Here is a 16,478-nt window from a genome sequence, read left to right as displayed (position 1 = left end):
AATTTCTACCACCCATTCAGTCACATAGCTACTATACGCACTCACTCGCTTACTCTGCAGAGCTTTACCCTTAACACACTGCACTACAAACACCGCCAGTTGGTGTAAATAGAGGAGCATAGCTGTCCAAACCGCCACTCAGTTTGCGCCGCTGACGAACGCCATAACTACCGTTAAAGCACATCTGCCACCATTGCGATTTTTCCCTTGTCGCACACTGATTGGCTGCAGCGCACCGCAAACGCCTCTTTCTCTTTCGACGCATGTATAGCAGGCGTACTCTTCGCACAAGCTTAGGCAGAGATGAGCGCGACCGTGATAGCCAAGTGCTTAAACTGGCGCATAATGTCCGGCCTTCTCTCGCGCATAGGCGTTTGATACAAAAACCACTCTCTTTTTGATTTTTCGTTGTGTGCCTTGCCTTGGCATTTGACTCTCTCGTAAGGCATACGCAAGTATCTCTTCGTTTACATTTCGTTTTTTTGTTCAACAACTCAAACAACTTGTACCACTTTGCTTTTGTTTGTGCGCTCGTTCTTGTAGCACGAAACTTGTTTGGTGGCTGCCTAACTGACTTGGCTTGACTTTGTTAATATGCCCGTAGGCTGACACTGCCGCTGCCGCTGCCACCACAATCATTGACGCTGGGCCCATTGTCGTTAGCGGGATCTCGACTACTCACTCATTTGCTTAGTTAAGATTTGATTGTCGAGTTTAACTGTCGACAAACAAGACACGACAACACGAATGGCACGATATACACACAATTTGCTCTACACCAGCAACAAAAGCGTTTGTGTTTGTACAGTGTGTGCGTATGTGTCAGCGGAGAGAGCGCGGTTGGAGCATCATCAAGCATAAGAAACCAATTGAAATGCAGGCAATGCTCACACACACACACATATGCCTATAAAGATCGAGACTTACCACCGCCACCAACAGCATATGGCAGCTAATAGCTCTTCATGCATATAGGCAACAATGCTAAAGATGGGAAAAAAGCAACAACAGTAACAAGCAGACGTTAGCTGCACGAAAGCAGGGAGAGCCTCGGCAAAAAACTCGAAAATCAACTTGTCTAGTTAGCAAACTTCAGTCTAGTTTCGAACAGTTGACTGCGAAGCGTCGAGTGAATAGGTTGGTTCGTTTGATCCGTTTGGTTATTAGTGCGCTGTAGCGACCATTCCAGAGTCAGTCAGTCGTACATTAAAATTAAGCATCAACAAGAACACTTCAAGAACACAGAAAAAAAAAGAAATTATATATGTATGTACATATATGTATGTATACATACATTGTATATTGAAAACGGGAGTATAAGAAAAAAATCACTACGAAAATATAATGTATAGACAGACTTAACGGTATAGAAACATATATACATACATAAGTAGACATACATACATGCATATGTACAAACAAGTGCTTGAGTGCGGTGAAATATTGTCGTGTCGTGTTGTGCGCAAGTGGCAACAATAAATAAATGAAGCGACTAATCAGAGAGTATCTCAAGGAGAATCGTTTGCTAGAGGTTTTGGCGCAGCGTCGTTTGATTCGCGCGACTAACTGATTTGTGATTTGATTGATTTCAATTTTGTGTCGACTGTCGGCTGTCCGTTGACAGTGCTCAACAAACTACAAGCGTGTTTAGATGTCGGCAAATTAGTAGCTGCTTATATATGACTTAGTTGCAACATTGGAAAAAGAAATAAATATAAAAGAAATTAATTTAAAAAAATAAAAAATAATAAATAAACATAAAACAAGGAAGCGAAACGAAATTGATACAAAAACTACAACAACTACAGTGTTCGAGATATTTTTCAAAATTTAAACCGAACAATATTTCGTGTGTGAAAATTTGTAAAAAATTGCAAAAAAATTTAAGGTTTGCAACGCAACACAAACTACATTTAAGCCGCCGCTACCCATTTATAACGGCGCTAATACGCTTTTGAGAAACTTGTACGCTTAACAGAACATGCTTTGTCCGCTCACCATGCGTCCCGCTAGCCCTGCTGAATCAGAAATCTCCGTCGGTGGCGCACCCAGCCCACTACCACACCACCATACACAACACCAACAACAACACCCGCATCCAACGCTGGCGCATCCGTCGCAACATCGCAGCACAATCGATTTGCTGCAACATCAACAAATCTTAATGCAACAACATGCGGCCGCCGCTGCCGCAGCCGCCGCTGCTGGACTGACGCGTGCAAGCGGCGCCGAAGAGTATTTCCAACCGCTGAAACGCTTACGCATGTCCAGCGAAATGGAGGAAACGGCCATTGGTAATCGCACACCCAGTCCGGTGCAAACGCACGTTGTTGCATTGCCAACAACACCCACTTCGACTGCAACAACCGCGAGCCCGAATACCGCCAATGTCGGCGCCGGGAATGCCGTTAGCACTGCCGTCAAGTCGAATATTGAGGGTGTGAAAAGTTTTTCCATTGCCGATATTTTGGGACATGAGAAACGCGCCACATCCACCTCGCCAACACCGCCGCCACAACCGGCGTCACAACAGCAACAACATGCAGCTGGTACGCCTACACGCCCCTTGCTGAACGCCAGCAGTCTGCTGCAACCACGCGCCGAGCCGCTGGATATGGTGAGTGCAGCGGCGGCGGCAGCCGCTGGCATGCCACATCCAATGCTGCTGCCGGGCGCACAAATTGTGCGTCCCTGGGATCATTTGCTGGGTCCGATGCCGGTGCGTCCGTTCATACCATCGGCGTTGTTACATTATGAGCAGCGCTTGGCGTTGGACTATCATCGACAGCTGCAGGAGCATTTCAATGCTCAGGCGCAGCTGTTGCGCCACATGGGCATGGATATGATACCATCTGAAAGTGGTTCGGAGCGCTCGAGTTCGGCGGCTAGCGATTGTTGTTCACCGGAAATCGCACGTTCTTCCGGTGAACCATCGGCGTCAGCGGGCGCACAATCAATGGTTATGGGTGAACGTGAGCGAGATCGTGATCGGGAACGCATTTCGCACACCTCCACTTCGTCGAATGGTGGTGGTAATAGTTTGGGTGGTGGCGCTGGTGGTTCTAGCGGCGACAATACAGCTACCAATGGTTCGAGCTCAAAATCGAAACCAAATGGTACACCATTGGACGCGCTCTTTCAAATGACCACCAAGGACTTTGATGAATCTCAAGGTGAGTTTTACAAACTTTAAGTTCAAGTAGAATATTTATTAAACTAATTAATTTGAAACCGATAACGGTTCTGAATATGCTGAGTAGCGGCAAACACAGCAAATATTTGGTTGAGTTTTAATATAATTGAAGGTCGCAAAAAATATATTCTTAGACAATTGAGTTCTCGAATTATTATTCTGGAGTTGTTGTTGTTGTTGTATTGATGGAGAGGTATCTTCAAGTCGATCGGTTAGTTAGTAAATACCTCCATTAAGTAGTTATATCCACTGAAAATCCGAAAAGTTTTGACCGGCATTTTATTTAGTAGGTTAGGTTTGGTTCGGTGGCTGATCCGATTCGATCGTATTAGTCAGAAAAGCGTCTTGTAACCACCAAAATTTGCAGATGCGTTTAATTTCCATTCCCACATGCTCGGTGAGATATCTTAATGTGTATGCTAACTAGTGTTGAGCTCGCAAAGGTGGGACAATCAAAAAGGAAATGTTAAGATTTTTCCACCTCGTCTTCTTCCATATTTGCAGTTTCTGCAGTTGGCTTTTGGCAAGATTATCAACCTTATAGCATTTACGTTGATAGGAAAATTGCCTGTTATAACCCCGACGACTAAGGAGAAACTGGCCTTACTAAGAGCAAAGATCGCCAAGTATTTTTAACCGAAAGGATCTTGTAACAGCTCATGAACCGATGGTAGGCCAGCGCTGATCAAGCTTCCGTGTAGCCCAGCTATCTAGTAGTATATCACACGAGGAAATGGGAGCATCGACCAGTTCCCATTCAATTAACAACCGGGCCAGGGTGCCTATACTTGCCAAATCGTTAGCTTTTCTGTTACATGCGGAGTTTAATTTATTTTAGTAATCAGTAAATCATTTTGAAAATTTTTGGATTACCTTGATCCTATAGCCGATCTCCAGGTGTACCTCCGAAAAGAGGTAAGGAAGATTTGTCTGCGTAATATTAAAAAAAAAATATATATATAAATTATTGGTGATTATTATAGAAATTTAGGTTTTTGACAAAATGACCGCTTCCCAAAAAAGTCGTTTCTGCAAAGAACATTACATCTCAGGAGTTGCCTAAGCAATTTAAATTATTATCAAAAATCTTCTTCCTTCGAACACTGTCTGACCAATACATATAAAAAGGTCGATATCTTTAGCCGTTTCGGAGAAATTCTTCGCCAAATCTGAAGCCAGCGTTTCGGGAAACATTTTGGCAGCCAATTTCAATAAGTTAAAAGGAAATTAATTATTTTATAAAAAATCCCAGGAAACAAACTAGATTGCAACATAATTCCGACTATATTTAAATTCATAAACATTTATCGGAAGAAAAGCATAATATTCAATTAAAAATAACAATTATCGAGCTAATTAACTGCTCACTCGAACACAGAATCGAATATAAGAGTACAATGGATAAAACGCTTGGTTTATGCTTCTTTATAGCTCAGCAATACATAAGTTCATTAGATATAGATATTTATATGCATGGGCAAGCAGCGTTGAATTAAGCTAAACTAATGAATTAATGTAACCAGCTTCAGATCAATCGACAGCCATTAACTTCTCTTGCCTAAGTATATGTGTATGTATGTGTGTGTGTGAATTTCAATTATATGTATACGAATTAAATTAAATGAAACAAATTTATTACCTTATTCATTAATCGCAATTTTGTGTCATTCGTTTTAATTACTAATGGTAATGGATAATGGTAATTCTAAGAGCGCGCATGAAACACATATAAACTTGCAGACAAGTTGTTGCAAGAATACAGTAGATATGTATGTATGTATGGTCTTGCTTTAGTTAAGACAATTTGTTATTGATATGTCTGTATGTACACATTTATTTAGGTTTTATACATGCGAATCTGAGTGCATTTGTTTAAGCTTATTATTAATGGGAGTATATTTAAAATAACTAAAATTAAAAATTTAATTACATATATTTTTATTTTTTTTTTGAATCAAAAGTACTCATATCTTTAAATATTAAATAAATGTAGTGAATAGTTGTTTTTTTTTAAACATACATGTTTATGTACAGTAAAACTTCCATATAACAACTCTGAAGGGAACTAATATAGACTTCTTTTTATAGAAAGTCGTACTATGGTACTCTTTGAAAAAACTGAGTTTTTATGTATAGTTTTTTCTTATAAATGATTTTATTTTCCTTCATTTGTGTTAAAATATTTTGTGAAATTTGCTTTCTGTAGCGCTATTTCAGGTTAAAAATAATATCTTGCTTAGAACTGCATCGCACGTCTCAAGAACGTTGAAATTAGAGAGCTTTATATTTATATCTTCCAAAGAAGAATGTTTCTGTTTTGAGAACAAAACTGTTTGTCTATAATGTCGAAAGAAAAAAACCTTCCTTGAAAACTAAGCTTTTTGTCCAGAATCAAAAATCAATTTTAGTAAATTTCGGTTGGCATCCATGCTTTTTTGGTTTTTGCTGTACATTCAGTAATGTCATACACTTGAAGCATCGTGGTTTTTTTGGTTTCCTAATAACAAATAAATGAGCTTCTTTGACCCTTTCAAATTGCAAACAACCATGACATTTGTAGTGATGACATTCTGCTTACTGCTTTTTTAAATTAAATCCATAAATAATTTTCGTAATTTTTTGGTAAGACAACGAAATCAAAATAAGATTTATAATAGCGCGATTCTTATTTTAACATTAATTTGGATTTTACTGTTGTTTTAATTATAATTTTGATTCTGTTTTAATTTTAATTTAATTATAATTTTGATTTTGTTTTGATTTTAATTTTCGATTTCAATTTTTATTCCAATTTTAAATTTTATTATATAATTTTTTTTATTTTAATTAATTCATTATATGTACATACATATATGTATATTCTTATTTAATTTAATTTTATTTTACTTTGTTTTATTTTATACAATCTTTCTTAATTAAATTAATTAATTTTTTTTTTCAAATTAATTTTATTATGTACAACTTTATTTTATTTAACAAAGTTTCTATAAAGAGTTTTAATATATTACGTATTAATATCTTTAATCAATAAATATACATACATACATATACATATAACTGGATTAAAGCATACTGAAGATTAATAGAAAATGCAATGTTCTAAAAAACAATTCGTTTTGATTTAATTTAATTTTAAATTCCTTTTTAATTTTGAAATTTGGTTTAATTTTATAGTTTTTTTATTTTTTTAATTTTTTTTTTTTAATTTTATTTATATACATATGTATTTTATACACCAAACAAAAATATTTTCTTTCCTTTGTGCGGTGCTTTCCAAATAAAACACTTATTTATTTTCCAAATAAAAACTATTCTGAAAGAGAATCCAATTACAATTCGGTTAGTTTGCTTTAATTCCATTATAAAAAAAAATCGAATGCCAATGCTCAATGAAAATTTCTCTATGCATATTCATTCACATGAAAATTTTCAAATTTACCTCAAAATTCAATTACCGTAAAGCAATTGTTCTTCAAATTTCAACTGATGTCATCAATTATCAATTCAATTTTGCAATACCAATAGGAAACAGTTAACTGACGAAATGATTTCAACGCGCATTTTTATTGGCGCACAGCTTCTGTTGTTACTGTTATTGTGTTCTATTGTCAAGCCTGGCGTCGGGTTAATTAGCGGTAATGACTTTCTGAGTGCGCCTATTGTTGTCGCTGATTCGTGCATATGCAAATACACATTTATATGTATGCATGTAAATATGTTTGCGCTTAATTATGGCGTCTCGCAACTTGTAAACTGTCGTTGAAGCACTCGGTGTGTTCTCGAGAAAATGTCATTAAGACTTCATTTCATTTTCATGCGGTTTTCAATATTTACTCAAGAGTCAGTGAAATTTGTTTGTTTCGTAATAATTTCCACTCTCAAGCCTACTTACACACAATTGGCGTTAATTAAGTGCTTAATGTGCTACTCTAAGTCATCGTTTGGCGACGGTGAGTGCTAGTGAAGTGCAGAAGGTTGCTGAGCGGCACTTCAATGCTGGCGATTAGGACAAATTAGTGACTCGACTGCAAGCTAAGACGAAATGAAGCACTTGAGGGTGGAGTTCGACTTCGAGTAGTGAAAAGACATGTTTTTATATATTTTACACTCATACATACATACATACATATGTGTGTACATACATACATTGTATATGTATTTGAAGAATACTTATTAGATTATTATTGGCTTATCAAAATAAATTATAACATTTTAAAGTGATTTACTTACCAATGCGGAATATTTAATTAGTAAAATATATTAATATTATACAAAAATATATAATAATTATTATAAAATTGAATATAATTCCCTATAATTGTAGCTAACTTTTCACTAAAAATCTCACTAAAACATGATGATAGTCGAAAGCTAACTTTGTTTATAAAAACCTATTATTTTCTGTACGTGAGATACATATGTAATTGCGCAAACAATTTAGTATATAAAAGTCTTAATACTTAAATTTTAGAAAAAATAAATCCTAAGAACAAAAAACCTAAAACAATTTATTGATATAATTCGTGAAAAGATGAAGATTAATTTAAGTTAAAAAATAACCTACAAAAAAATAAATTTGTGATCGAAGCAGAAGACAAGATAATTGAAAAGCTTAATTTTCGAAAATTTTTCAAACTCAATTTTTTTAATATTTTCTTGAAAAAATTAAAAAATTTAGCTTTTTTTTCGTTACGTTATTTTACGAATAAGTACTGCTTCTCTTATGTTTTATTATTAAAAAAAATGAAGTTTTTGAAAATGATTTGTTAAAAATTTGTTTTTTTAAATTTTCGTGAAAAAATTATATACTGTGTTTTTTTTTTTAAATTAAAATGAGAACATTTATGAAATTGTGTTTAAAGTATCCTCAAAAGATCTCAAAAACAGCATAAGCAGCTCAGCAAATATAACAACTCATATTAATTTTTCCAATAACATACAATAGCTTAAATAAAATGTAATTTATGGCTTATTTAAAATTTCTATTTTACAATTTTTACAATTTTTTATTAAATAAAACTTTTAAGGATCACAAAAAAGGTAAATAAATAATCGAAGATTTATATAATATATACATATACATACATATATAATATCCATATAGATATTACGAAGACTTCTTAAACCCTCCTATCGGCCTAAAAATATACTTTACTATATCTATATATTTATATTCTCTAACTATAGTCCTCTAATGAAACTTTCCGATTGTATTTAATGTCAAAGTCCGAATTATTTTGAAGTTATAGCTGCCATAATTCATGCTTTTGCTGTTTATTTTTCAATAAAATAAGAAGAGTTCATTTCATAAAATTTATATTTATTAGGGAAATATAATATCTCCCGTTATTCCCAACTTTTCCAAATTAAAAATTTAAATTTCATAAAAAAAAATTACCGCATACAAGTAGATATACATATGTATTTGTCTGCAACCTTATTGTACTTAATTGTTTTCTTGGTAATCGCTTAGCACCGCTTAGACACCCGCTCTCCTTTGGAGACACATTGTCTGCGTATTTTGTGCCGTTAGATAGGCATGCCATTAATTAACTTGTTGGATAATTAACAAATGCGCGCAGAATGATTCCAAAGAAAAGAAAAAGATATTTCAGTAGAATTTATCAATTTTCCAGATATACTTGTACATTACACCGCACTTATCGCATATGCCAACTGTCTAACTCTGCTGGTCAAGTGCTGCTTGTAAGCGATTAGAGAAGGTCATAAAATGCAGTGAACATTGTATTTCATAATTTCTACACTCACCAAATTCCACACTGTGTATCAAATATCACTTTCACCAACAGCACGCACAATTTACGGCGAGTAGCGCAGATAATACATGTATGTGTGTGCCAGTATGTGTCTGGTAGGCGTATTATGTGATGTTTGTAAGTTGTCACAAGCCAGCCCGAATGACATTTTCTACCAAAACAAACCAGCCTACAATATTAGAAATTGATTTATGCCTCCACTCGGGGCGGAAAACGATATCAGCGAGGAAAGTGAGTAAAAAGGCAGGCAGCCTCTTGTGGCCAGTATCCTTAATGCGCTGCTTTTTTTTGTGCATCTATGTATGTTTATATGTGTGCGAACAAATTACTACGAACTGTTTAGTGCGCCCACATACAGACATAAATGCACATGTCGCATGTTACATTTTGTAATAGTTTCACTAAAGATAAGTCCACATTACTTAATGATGATTAAGTGTGGCACTCGAGAGATCTTGCTGCTCACCACAACAAAATGAGATGAAATCACTGTCTGAGCAACTCAAGTGGTTAATGGCGCTCAAGTTACATTTAAATCATTTCGGAAAAACACGTATTGAAGCATACTGAAATTATTTTGATATTTTTTAATAAGCGTAAGTACATATACATATACTTACATACATATGTACAAACATATATGGATATGAATTGGAAAAAGTTTAAAAATTGTTGAGGTAAAAATATAAATTTTGAAATAATTTTAATACTCGTATTAAAATTTAAAAATTTATAAAAGTTTCTAATTAAATACTAAATATTTGCCATATAAAAAATTTTAGTTTTATAATTCATAATTTTGAAAAGTTAAAATTTTTTTTTCATCACAAAATCATATTGAAAATTGAAATATTAAAAAGTTTTTAGTAAAAAATAAATATTTGCTAAGTAAGAAAATATTGTTATTGTAGAATTTTGAAAAGGATTTAAAAAACGCAAATATTTTCTAAGTTAAAAAAATTAATTTTTTATCAGAAAATCAAATATTTTACTGTTACAAAATATAAATATTTAAAAATGTATTATTTCACAATTTTGAAAATTTTAAGTAAAAAACTTAAATACTTGCCAATTAAAAAAATAGTATTTTTCAGGTAAAAAAAATATTTGTATTTGTGTGCATTCTGAATATTCGTTATTTGGAGGTGTGTTACAAAATTTTTTAAGGACATATGTACACACATATGTATATGAAAAAACTTTCCAAAATTTGCTTTAAAATATTTAATTATCTTCGTAAGATAAGTTTTTATAAAGAACTCAAATATTTTTAAAAAATGGTTAAAAATTATACAACGACTCTCTGAAGTAATACTCAAGTAGAGCGCAAAAATACCCAGAAACTCATTTAGGCTCAGCTCTCAACATTTTCAGCATATATACCCTACATATGTACATATGTATGTACATATATACACATATACATATGTATATATTCCTATTTTTTCGCATGTGGTGAAGATTTGCATTAGATATCCTAAATAAATAAAAAAATTTATTCATTTATTTAATCGATCCATTGACTGGCATCGTTAATCAAAGTTAAAACTAAAACAACAATAAATTTAGAATAAAAAATAAATCATACTGCCGAAAATCTAATTAAAACGAAATCCACTTAAAAGTCCCAAAACACCCTCTTCCAATTCACAAATAAATACATATAGTCTTCTATGTGAATACATAAATATATATTAATATATATGTAAATATTTGTATAAATACCTGCGTATTCATGCCGCATTAGCAACGAGTACGGCTAATTTGTTATGTGCTATTAACTATTCCAATTTATTTACTCTTTTTGCCTCCATCGATTTTTATTGTTGCTAATGTTTTATTGCTATTTTTGTTATAAATACACATACACAGCTATATGCCTATGTATGTGTAGGTATTTCGGTGTGGGTTCCATGCCAAACGGTAGCCGAATACATTTTGAAGGTAGCAATAAATTTTCTTTGAAATCAGCCGCGGCAACGGCTGAAAAATAACAGTAGCAACAACAACAACAACACTAACTAAATAACAAGAAAGCACTTGAGCAGTAAAAAAACAATCAAGCAAGAGAGAAAACAAATCAGTAACAACCGCTAATGGCTGGCAACAACGGGCTACTAACCTAACATTCTTAGATTGTGCATAGGTGAATACGTTAACTTAATTAAGCCGGTTCCAGCGTCAGGCCCGATTGATGATCATGCTGCGGCTGTGATGCTACCCATAAGCACTTATACCTATGCATATGTATGTAAGTGTGTATTTTTGTATGTGCGTAGAAATGTATATTTGATGGGAGCATGCATGCGCCTATGTGAGTGTGTGTGTGTGTGTGTGTTAATCCATTAATAAATCAGCAGTGACTATAATGAAACCACCGAAATGATTGCGACTTTTAATGATCGGCTACCAGGTTTTGGCAAGCTTTTATTACTGAACTGCTTATTTACTGTAGTTGTTGTTATTTTTTGCTTTGGTAGATTGTGCGACTGACAGCTTTGCGTGGGTGGCAATTTTAAGGAATAAAGTTCACGTAAATTAACTGCAAAATAGAACGAGTTTATAACAACATTTCACTGTTTCGCTTATGTAATTTATCATTTCGATATACATTTGGTATATACAGACATATACATATACACAAATTAATATATGTATGCATATGTATGTGTTAAAGGTATTTAATTGCTGTGTACATTTAAAAATTACTTAACTTTATAAACATTTATTTAAATTTTGTTTGTTTTTGTATGTCCGTCCGTCTGTATATATGCGAACGAGGCCCTCAGTTTTTGAGTTGTCGATATGAAATTTTGCACGCACCCTTTACTCCCTAAGAAGCTGTTCATTTGTCGGGACCACAGATATCGGACCCCTATATGCATATATAGCTGCCATACAAACAGAGCGATAAAACTCAGGATAAAAATCTTTTTATACCCTCTTCAGCTATTATAGATTCGGTGCAACTGAAATTAATTTTTTTCTTGCTTATTTTTTTTAAGTCTTTTTTATTTTATTTGTGAACAACGATAAGTTACCTTTGCATTAATTCAGCACTCTTTCGCTCTTCTCTCCAAAGCAAAAAAAAAAAAATCCAAAAATACTCACTATATCCAACGCACTAATGAAATGTCAAAATATCATTTTGTCAAATATATGTACACACTTTGTAATTCTTTGCTTAGCATAAATTTGAAGCCGTTCATTAATCAAAGCTCATTTAAGGCTTTCTTCATCGCTGTCGGCGGCTCAAGAGGAAATAGTGAAATAAAATGAGAAAACTTGTAGTTATAATTAGTATTTACAAAGACATATGCACATAGCTATATACATTTATACACACATACATGCATACATACATACATACATACATACATACGTACACACATATAGACATACATACATACATACATGCTATACATATACTACATATGTATATTATCAAAGAGGCGGTACGCTTTAATGAACTTGACATACGGGAATTAAATTCATCAATTATTATTTATACGAGGATTCGGGCCATAATAACAAAAAATGAACAAAAAACCTAAATACATATACCTATTTTTGTATGAAACTAGTTCTGAAAGTAGCTTTAACTTAAAATATTTTATCTTATAATAAAACTACATGTTTATATATGTTTTAAAAATTATACATTTTTAGGGCTGCCATATTTCTTAAATAATTTCTAGAATCAGCTAAATAGTCTAAAAAATTCATTAGAGTATTCAATTATATTTTTCATGATATTTTTTAATATTTTTTCTGCGCACTTCTGGTATTTTTTATAAAAAGTGCAATTGAAAGCCTCAACTAATTTTTTTTTATATTTGTACTAATAAAAAAACAAATATGTACCATTTTGGTCGACCACTTTTTGCAATTTTTTTTGCCAGAGACATTATTCCATCAGGGTAAAACTTTTCTGGTTTCTCGACGAAAAACTGTGGCAAGTAATTTTCACAGGCTTCTCTTGAAGCCAACTTTACTCCATTAAGGGAGTTCTGCATTGACCGAAACAAATGGTAGTCCGATGGTGCGAGGTCAGGACTATATGGTGGATGCATCAAAACTTCCCAGCCAAACTGTCCCAGTTTTTGCCGAGTCATCAAATATGTATTTTGTCCAGCGTTGTCCTGATTGAAAACGAAGCCCTTTCCGTTCATCAGTTCTGACCGTTTTTTTCGAATGCTTGTTTCAATTTCATCCGTTGTTGACAGTAAAATGTAGAATCACTCGTTCGACCAGACTGGAGCAGCTCAAAGTGGATGGATCCTTTCCAATCCCACCAAACACGCAGCATAAGCTTTCGACCATGATCTTTTTTGCACATTATTGTTATATTTGATCCACTTTTCGTCTCCTGTTACTATTCGCTTCAGAAATGTTCCTATTTCATTTCGTTTCAGCAATGAATCGCATATGTAAATTCGGTCCATTCAATTTTTCATAAACAATTCATGTGGTACCCAAACATCGAGCTTCTTTTTGTAGCCAACCGTTTTTAAATGGTTCAAAACCGTTTGATGATGAATGTTAAGTTCCTTAGCAATATCATGGCTGCTTATGTGACGGTCCTGGTCAATCTTTCCCATAATTTCATCGACTTTTTCAACGAAAGGCCGAGCAGATCGAGGTGCATCTTTCACATCGAAATCGAGCGAACCATTGTCGTGCTACACGAACTGATACACCATCGTCTCCGTAAACTTCACAAATTTCATTGGTGGCTTGCGTGGCATTATTCTCTTTTTATACAAAAATTTCAAAAAATAAAGAGAATTTCTTCATTATTTTCACTAATTTTTGAACAGCTGTAACTTTTTTTCAACTTCCCCGAATTTAATTTTTCTTAACTAGCTCTAATTGTTTTTCCGAAATTTATGTACCACCCTTATAAACATACATATATGTATTTATGCATGTGCTCTCCGTTCATTTTCGCCATTGCGAATTTACCGCTATGCAGTAGCATTATAAAATCAGGTGTAATTAAAAATGATTTGGCCAGTTCGGCAGCGCTAAAGACAGCTGTGAGTTAAGCAAACTCCATCTTTTGCATGAACCAAGCAAATCACTTTACAAACTGTAATTTACTGCTCAACAACAAATTGATAAATTGGCATTTAGACATTGCGACACGTCAGTTGCGATCAAAACAAATTATGCAAAATAAAAGCCGTTTATAAAATTTTAATTAATTTATATACACACACACACAAAATATATATACACATATGTATGTATGTTACAAACATATGGGGAGCGTGTGGTCCAAGCTAATGGCAATTAGTGCTTTTCAATTGACCACTTATAGAATGTAAATATGGCTTGTTCACACTTCATTCTTATGAGGTTAGAGATTATAAACAAATTATAAATGTAAATGCATTCATAGAGACATACATACATATTTACAAATATGCATAGAAACAATCAATATTAATTAAATTCTTTTTTCTTCCAGATAAATCCCACTTGGACATATTTTCGAACCGCCCACAGCCGAAGAAGAAACGCAAATCGCGCACCGCTTTCACAAATCATCAAATATTCGAGTTGGAGAAACGTTTTCTATATCAAAAGTACCTGTCACCAGCCGATCGTGATGAGATCGCCGCCGCGTTGGGTCTCTCAAACGCGCAAGTGATCACTTGGTTCCAGAATCGACGCGCAAAGCAAAAGCGCGATATTGAAGAGTTGAAGAAGGATTTCGATAGCGTCAAAGTATTTTCAGCGCACAAGTCCTTTCTGGAGAATGTCAACGATCTTAGCATATTGAAGAAGAAACCCATGCACGAGGCGGATGCAATGGTGGGTTTGGCCGCGGCGGCCGCAGCCGGTATGGTGCCGGTTTCCTCAGCCGCCGCGGCTGCTGCTGCGGCACAAGCCGCGCTAAATTCACAAAAATGAAGTAATCGGCGCATTGTTGCGCCATAAATACATTTTTTATACAAACAACTGCAAGAGAGGAAGAGAACAGCAAGAAAAACAAAAATGGAGAATCGTCAAATGTTATGTGGGTGCTTAAAAGTGGAGCGGCGCGTGTGGCGGCGGGGGTGATGCATGCAGCAGTAGATATGTGAAATTATTGAAATCTTTCTTCTTACTAATAGACGCTGCACAGCCACTTAAAGACCGCTGTCAGGCAGTGTGCGCCTCGGTCGGGAATTAACAAGCACCGACCCACCAACAGCAGCACCGTTTGCTGCGGCATATGAGTAAAGCATTGCGTAGCGTTTAACATTTTATCATTCCTTGCTTTTTGTTCACCACATCACCACATGGCAGCGTTTAATCCACACAACTTTACGACTTCTACATACAAAACGTTCAACATTGCGCCTAATAAGCACCGAAGTTCTCGAAAGCGCCTCGTTCATGGCGCACGCGGCCGATTGTGCCCTTTGATCGTCGTCTCATAGCGCCAACATATGTACATATGGACGAGCATGTATGAGCATATAGAACTATACATCGAGAGCCGTCAAGGGCTCAATGCGGAGCCTGGCTTGCATTGTTGGCAACAAGCCAAAGTGAAACTAATGAAAGAAAATCTCAAACGCAATTTTAAATAGATAAAGCTTTAAAGCAAAAAATTTTATGGCAAATTAAGTATGGCGAAAAAATAAAGTATTGAGGAAAAAAAGTTTTTAATAAAATTGAGATTTTAAAAACACTGAAAATTTCAGCACTTTTCTTATTTGGTTTTGCTTTAATTTTTTGTTTTAAATGGTGGCAATTTTTATCAGTAGCGCCTTTAGAGCAGCCTTTGGAGCAGCGTTTCTTAATCGTGATCTCTTTCTCCTAAGCGATTTTGATTTAGTCCAGAAAGGTGCCTTGTGCTCATCTGCACAAGTTAACGGCCGTTTTTTATTTTATTTGTCTACGAGATATTCTCAACCTCAGGTATTGGCATAAATCTTCAAGCGCTGGAGAATCTTAAGTCATCATGTCGAAATGTCATAACCGACTTCGTTAACACATTTTCATAAAGATCTATAAATTTTTTCTAAATTTTTTCCTTGTTCATTGTTGTAGACCATACGGTTTTGGTCCACATATAAGGATAGAAAAATGAAATGATTATAAAATATTTGTTTGATTGGAGTTTAAGAAAAAGCTTATCCTCTAAATGCAACACGAACCGAAGTTACTTTGTTGGAAAGAAAACCTAAACGAAAGAGCACACGATTTAATAGCTAGCTCTAATCTATATTTGAAGACGTATATATGGAGTTTTATTTACGAAGGGTTTGAGGATAGTTAGGGGCCATGGAATCCATTTTCCTGTTATAAAGAGACTTTTTTTTAGCCCAAGGAATAGAAACTTCGGATCCCGATGAAAGGAAACCTCATAACTAGATTAAAAGCTTTGTCGACCGTGAAAATTCAGCTCAACCGCCACGAAACATGTAGTAGTGAATTCAGGAAAATCACTTTGCCGTTGATATATGCCTAAACTATAGGTTAATCTGGTAGGCCAATAAGCCACACACAGA

General features: G+C 34.5%; 1 protein-coding gene across 1 annotated transcript; it reads left to right on the top strand.

Moving 5' to 3' along the window:
* The first annotated feature begins 1,142 nt into the window (after positions 1-1,142).
* Positions 1,143-15,615, top strand: LOC120766621 (homeobox protein HMX3-like). The gene is made up of 2 exons (XM_040092232.1): positions 1,143-3,173; positions 14,444-15,615. The coding sequence occupies exons 1-2, from the start codon at positions 1,982-1,984 to the stop codon at positions 14,887-14,889; spliced, it is 1,638 nt and encodes a 545-aa protein (XP_039948166.1). The 5' UTR covers positions 1,143-1,981; the 3' UTR covers positions 14,890-15,615.
* The last annotated feature ends 863 nt before the right edge of the window (positions 15,616-16,478 follow it).

Source organism: Bactrocera tryoni, chromosome 1 (assembly GCF_016617805.1).
Source record: "Bactrocera tryoni isolate S06 chromosome 1, CSIRO_BtryS06_freeze2, whole genome shotgun sequence".
Classification (NCBI taxonomy): domain Eukaryota; kingdom Metazoa; phylum Arthropoda; class Insecta; order Diptera; family Tephritidae; genus Bactrocera; species Bactrocera tryoni.
The sequence above is the reverse complement of the archived record's forward strand: the minus strand, read 5'-3'. Positions and strand labels throughout refer to the sequence as shown.

What these genes read in the sequence shown, in the direction of transcription:
- LOC120766621 (XM_040092232.1), top strand. Translation starts at nt 1,982, where the DNA reads ATGCTTTGTCCGCTCACCATGCGTCCCGCTAGCCCTGCTGAATCAGAA. An exon ending in GGACTTTGATGAATCTCAAG is followed by an intron (nt 3,174 to 14,443) that starts GTGAGTTTTACA and finishes TTTTTCTTCCAG; the next exon opens with ATAAATCCCACTTGGACATA.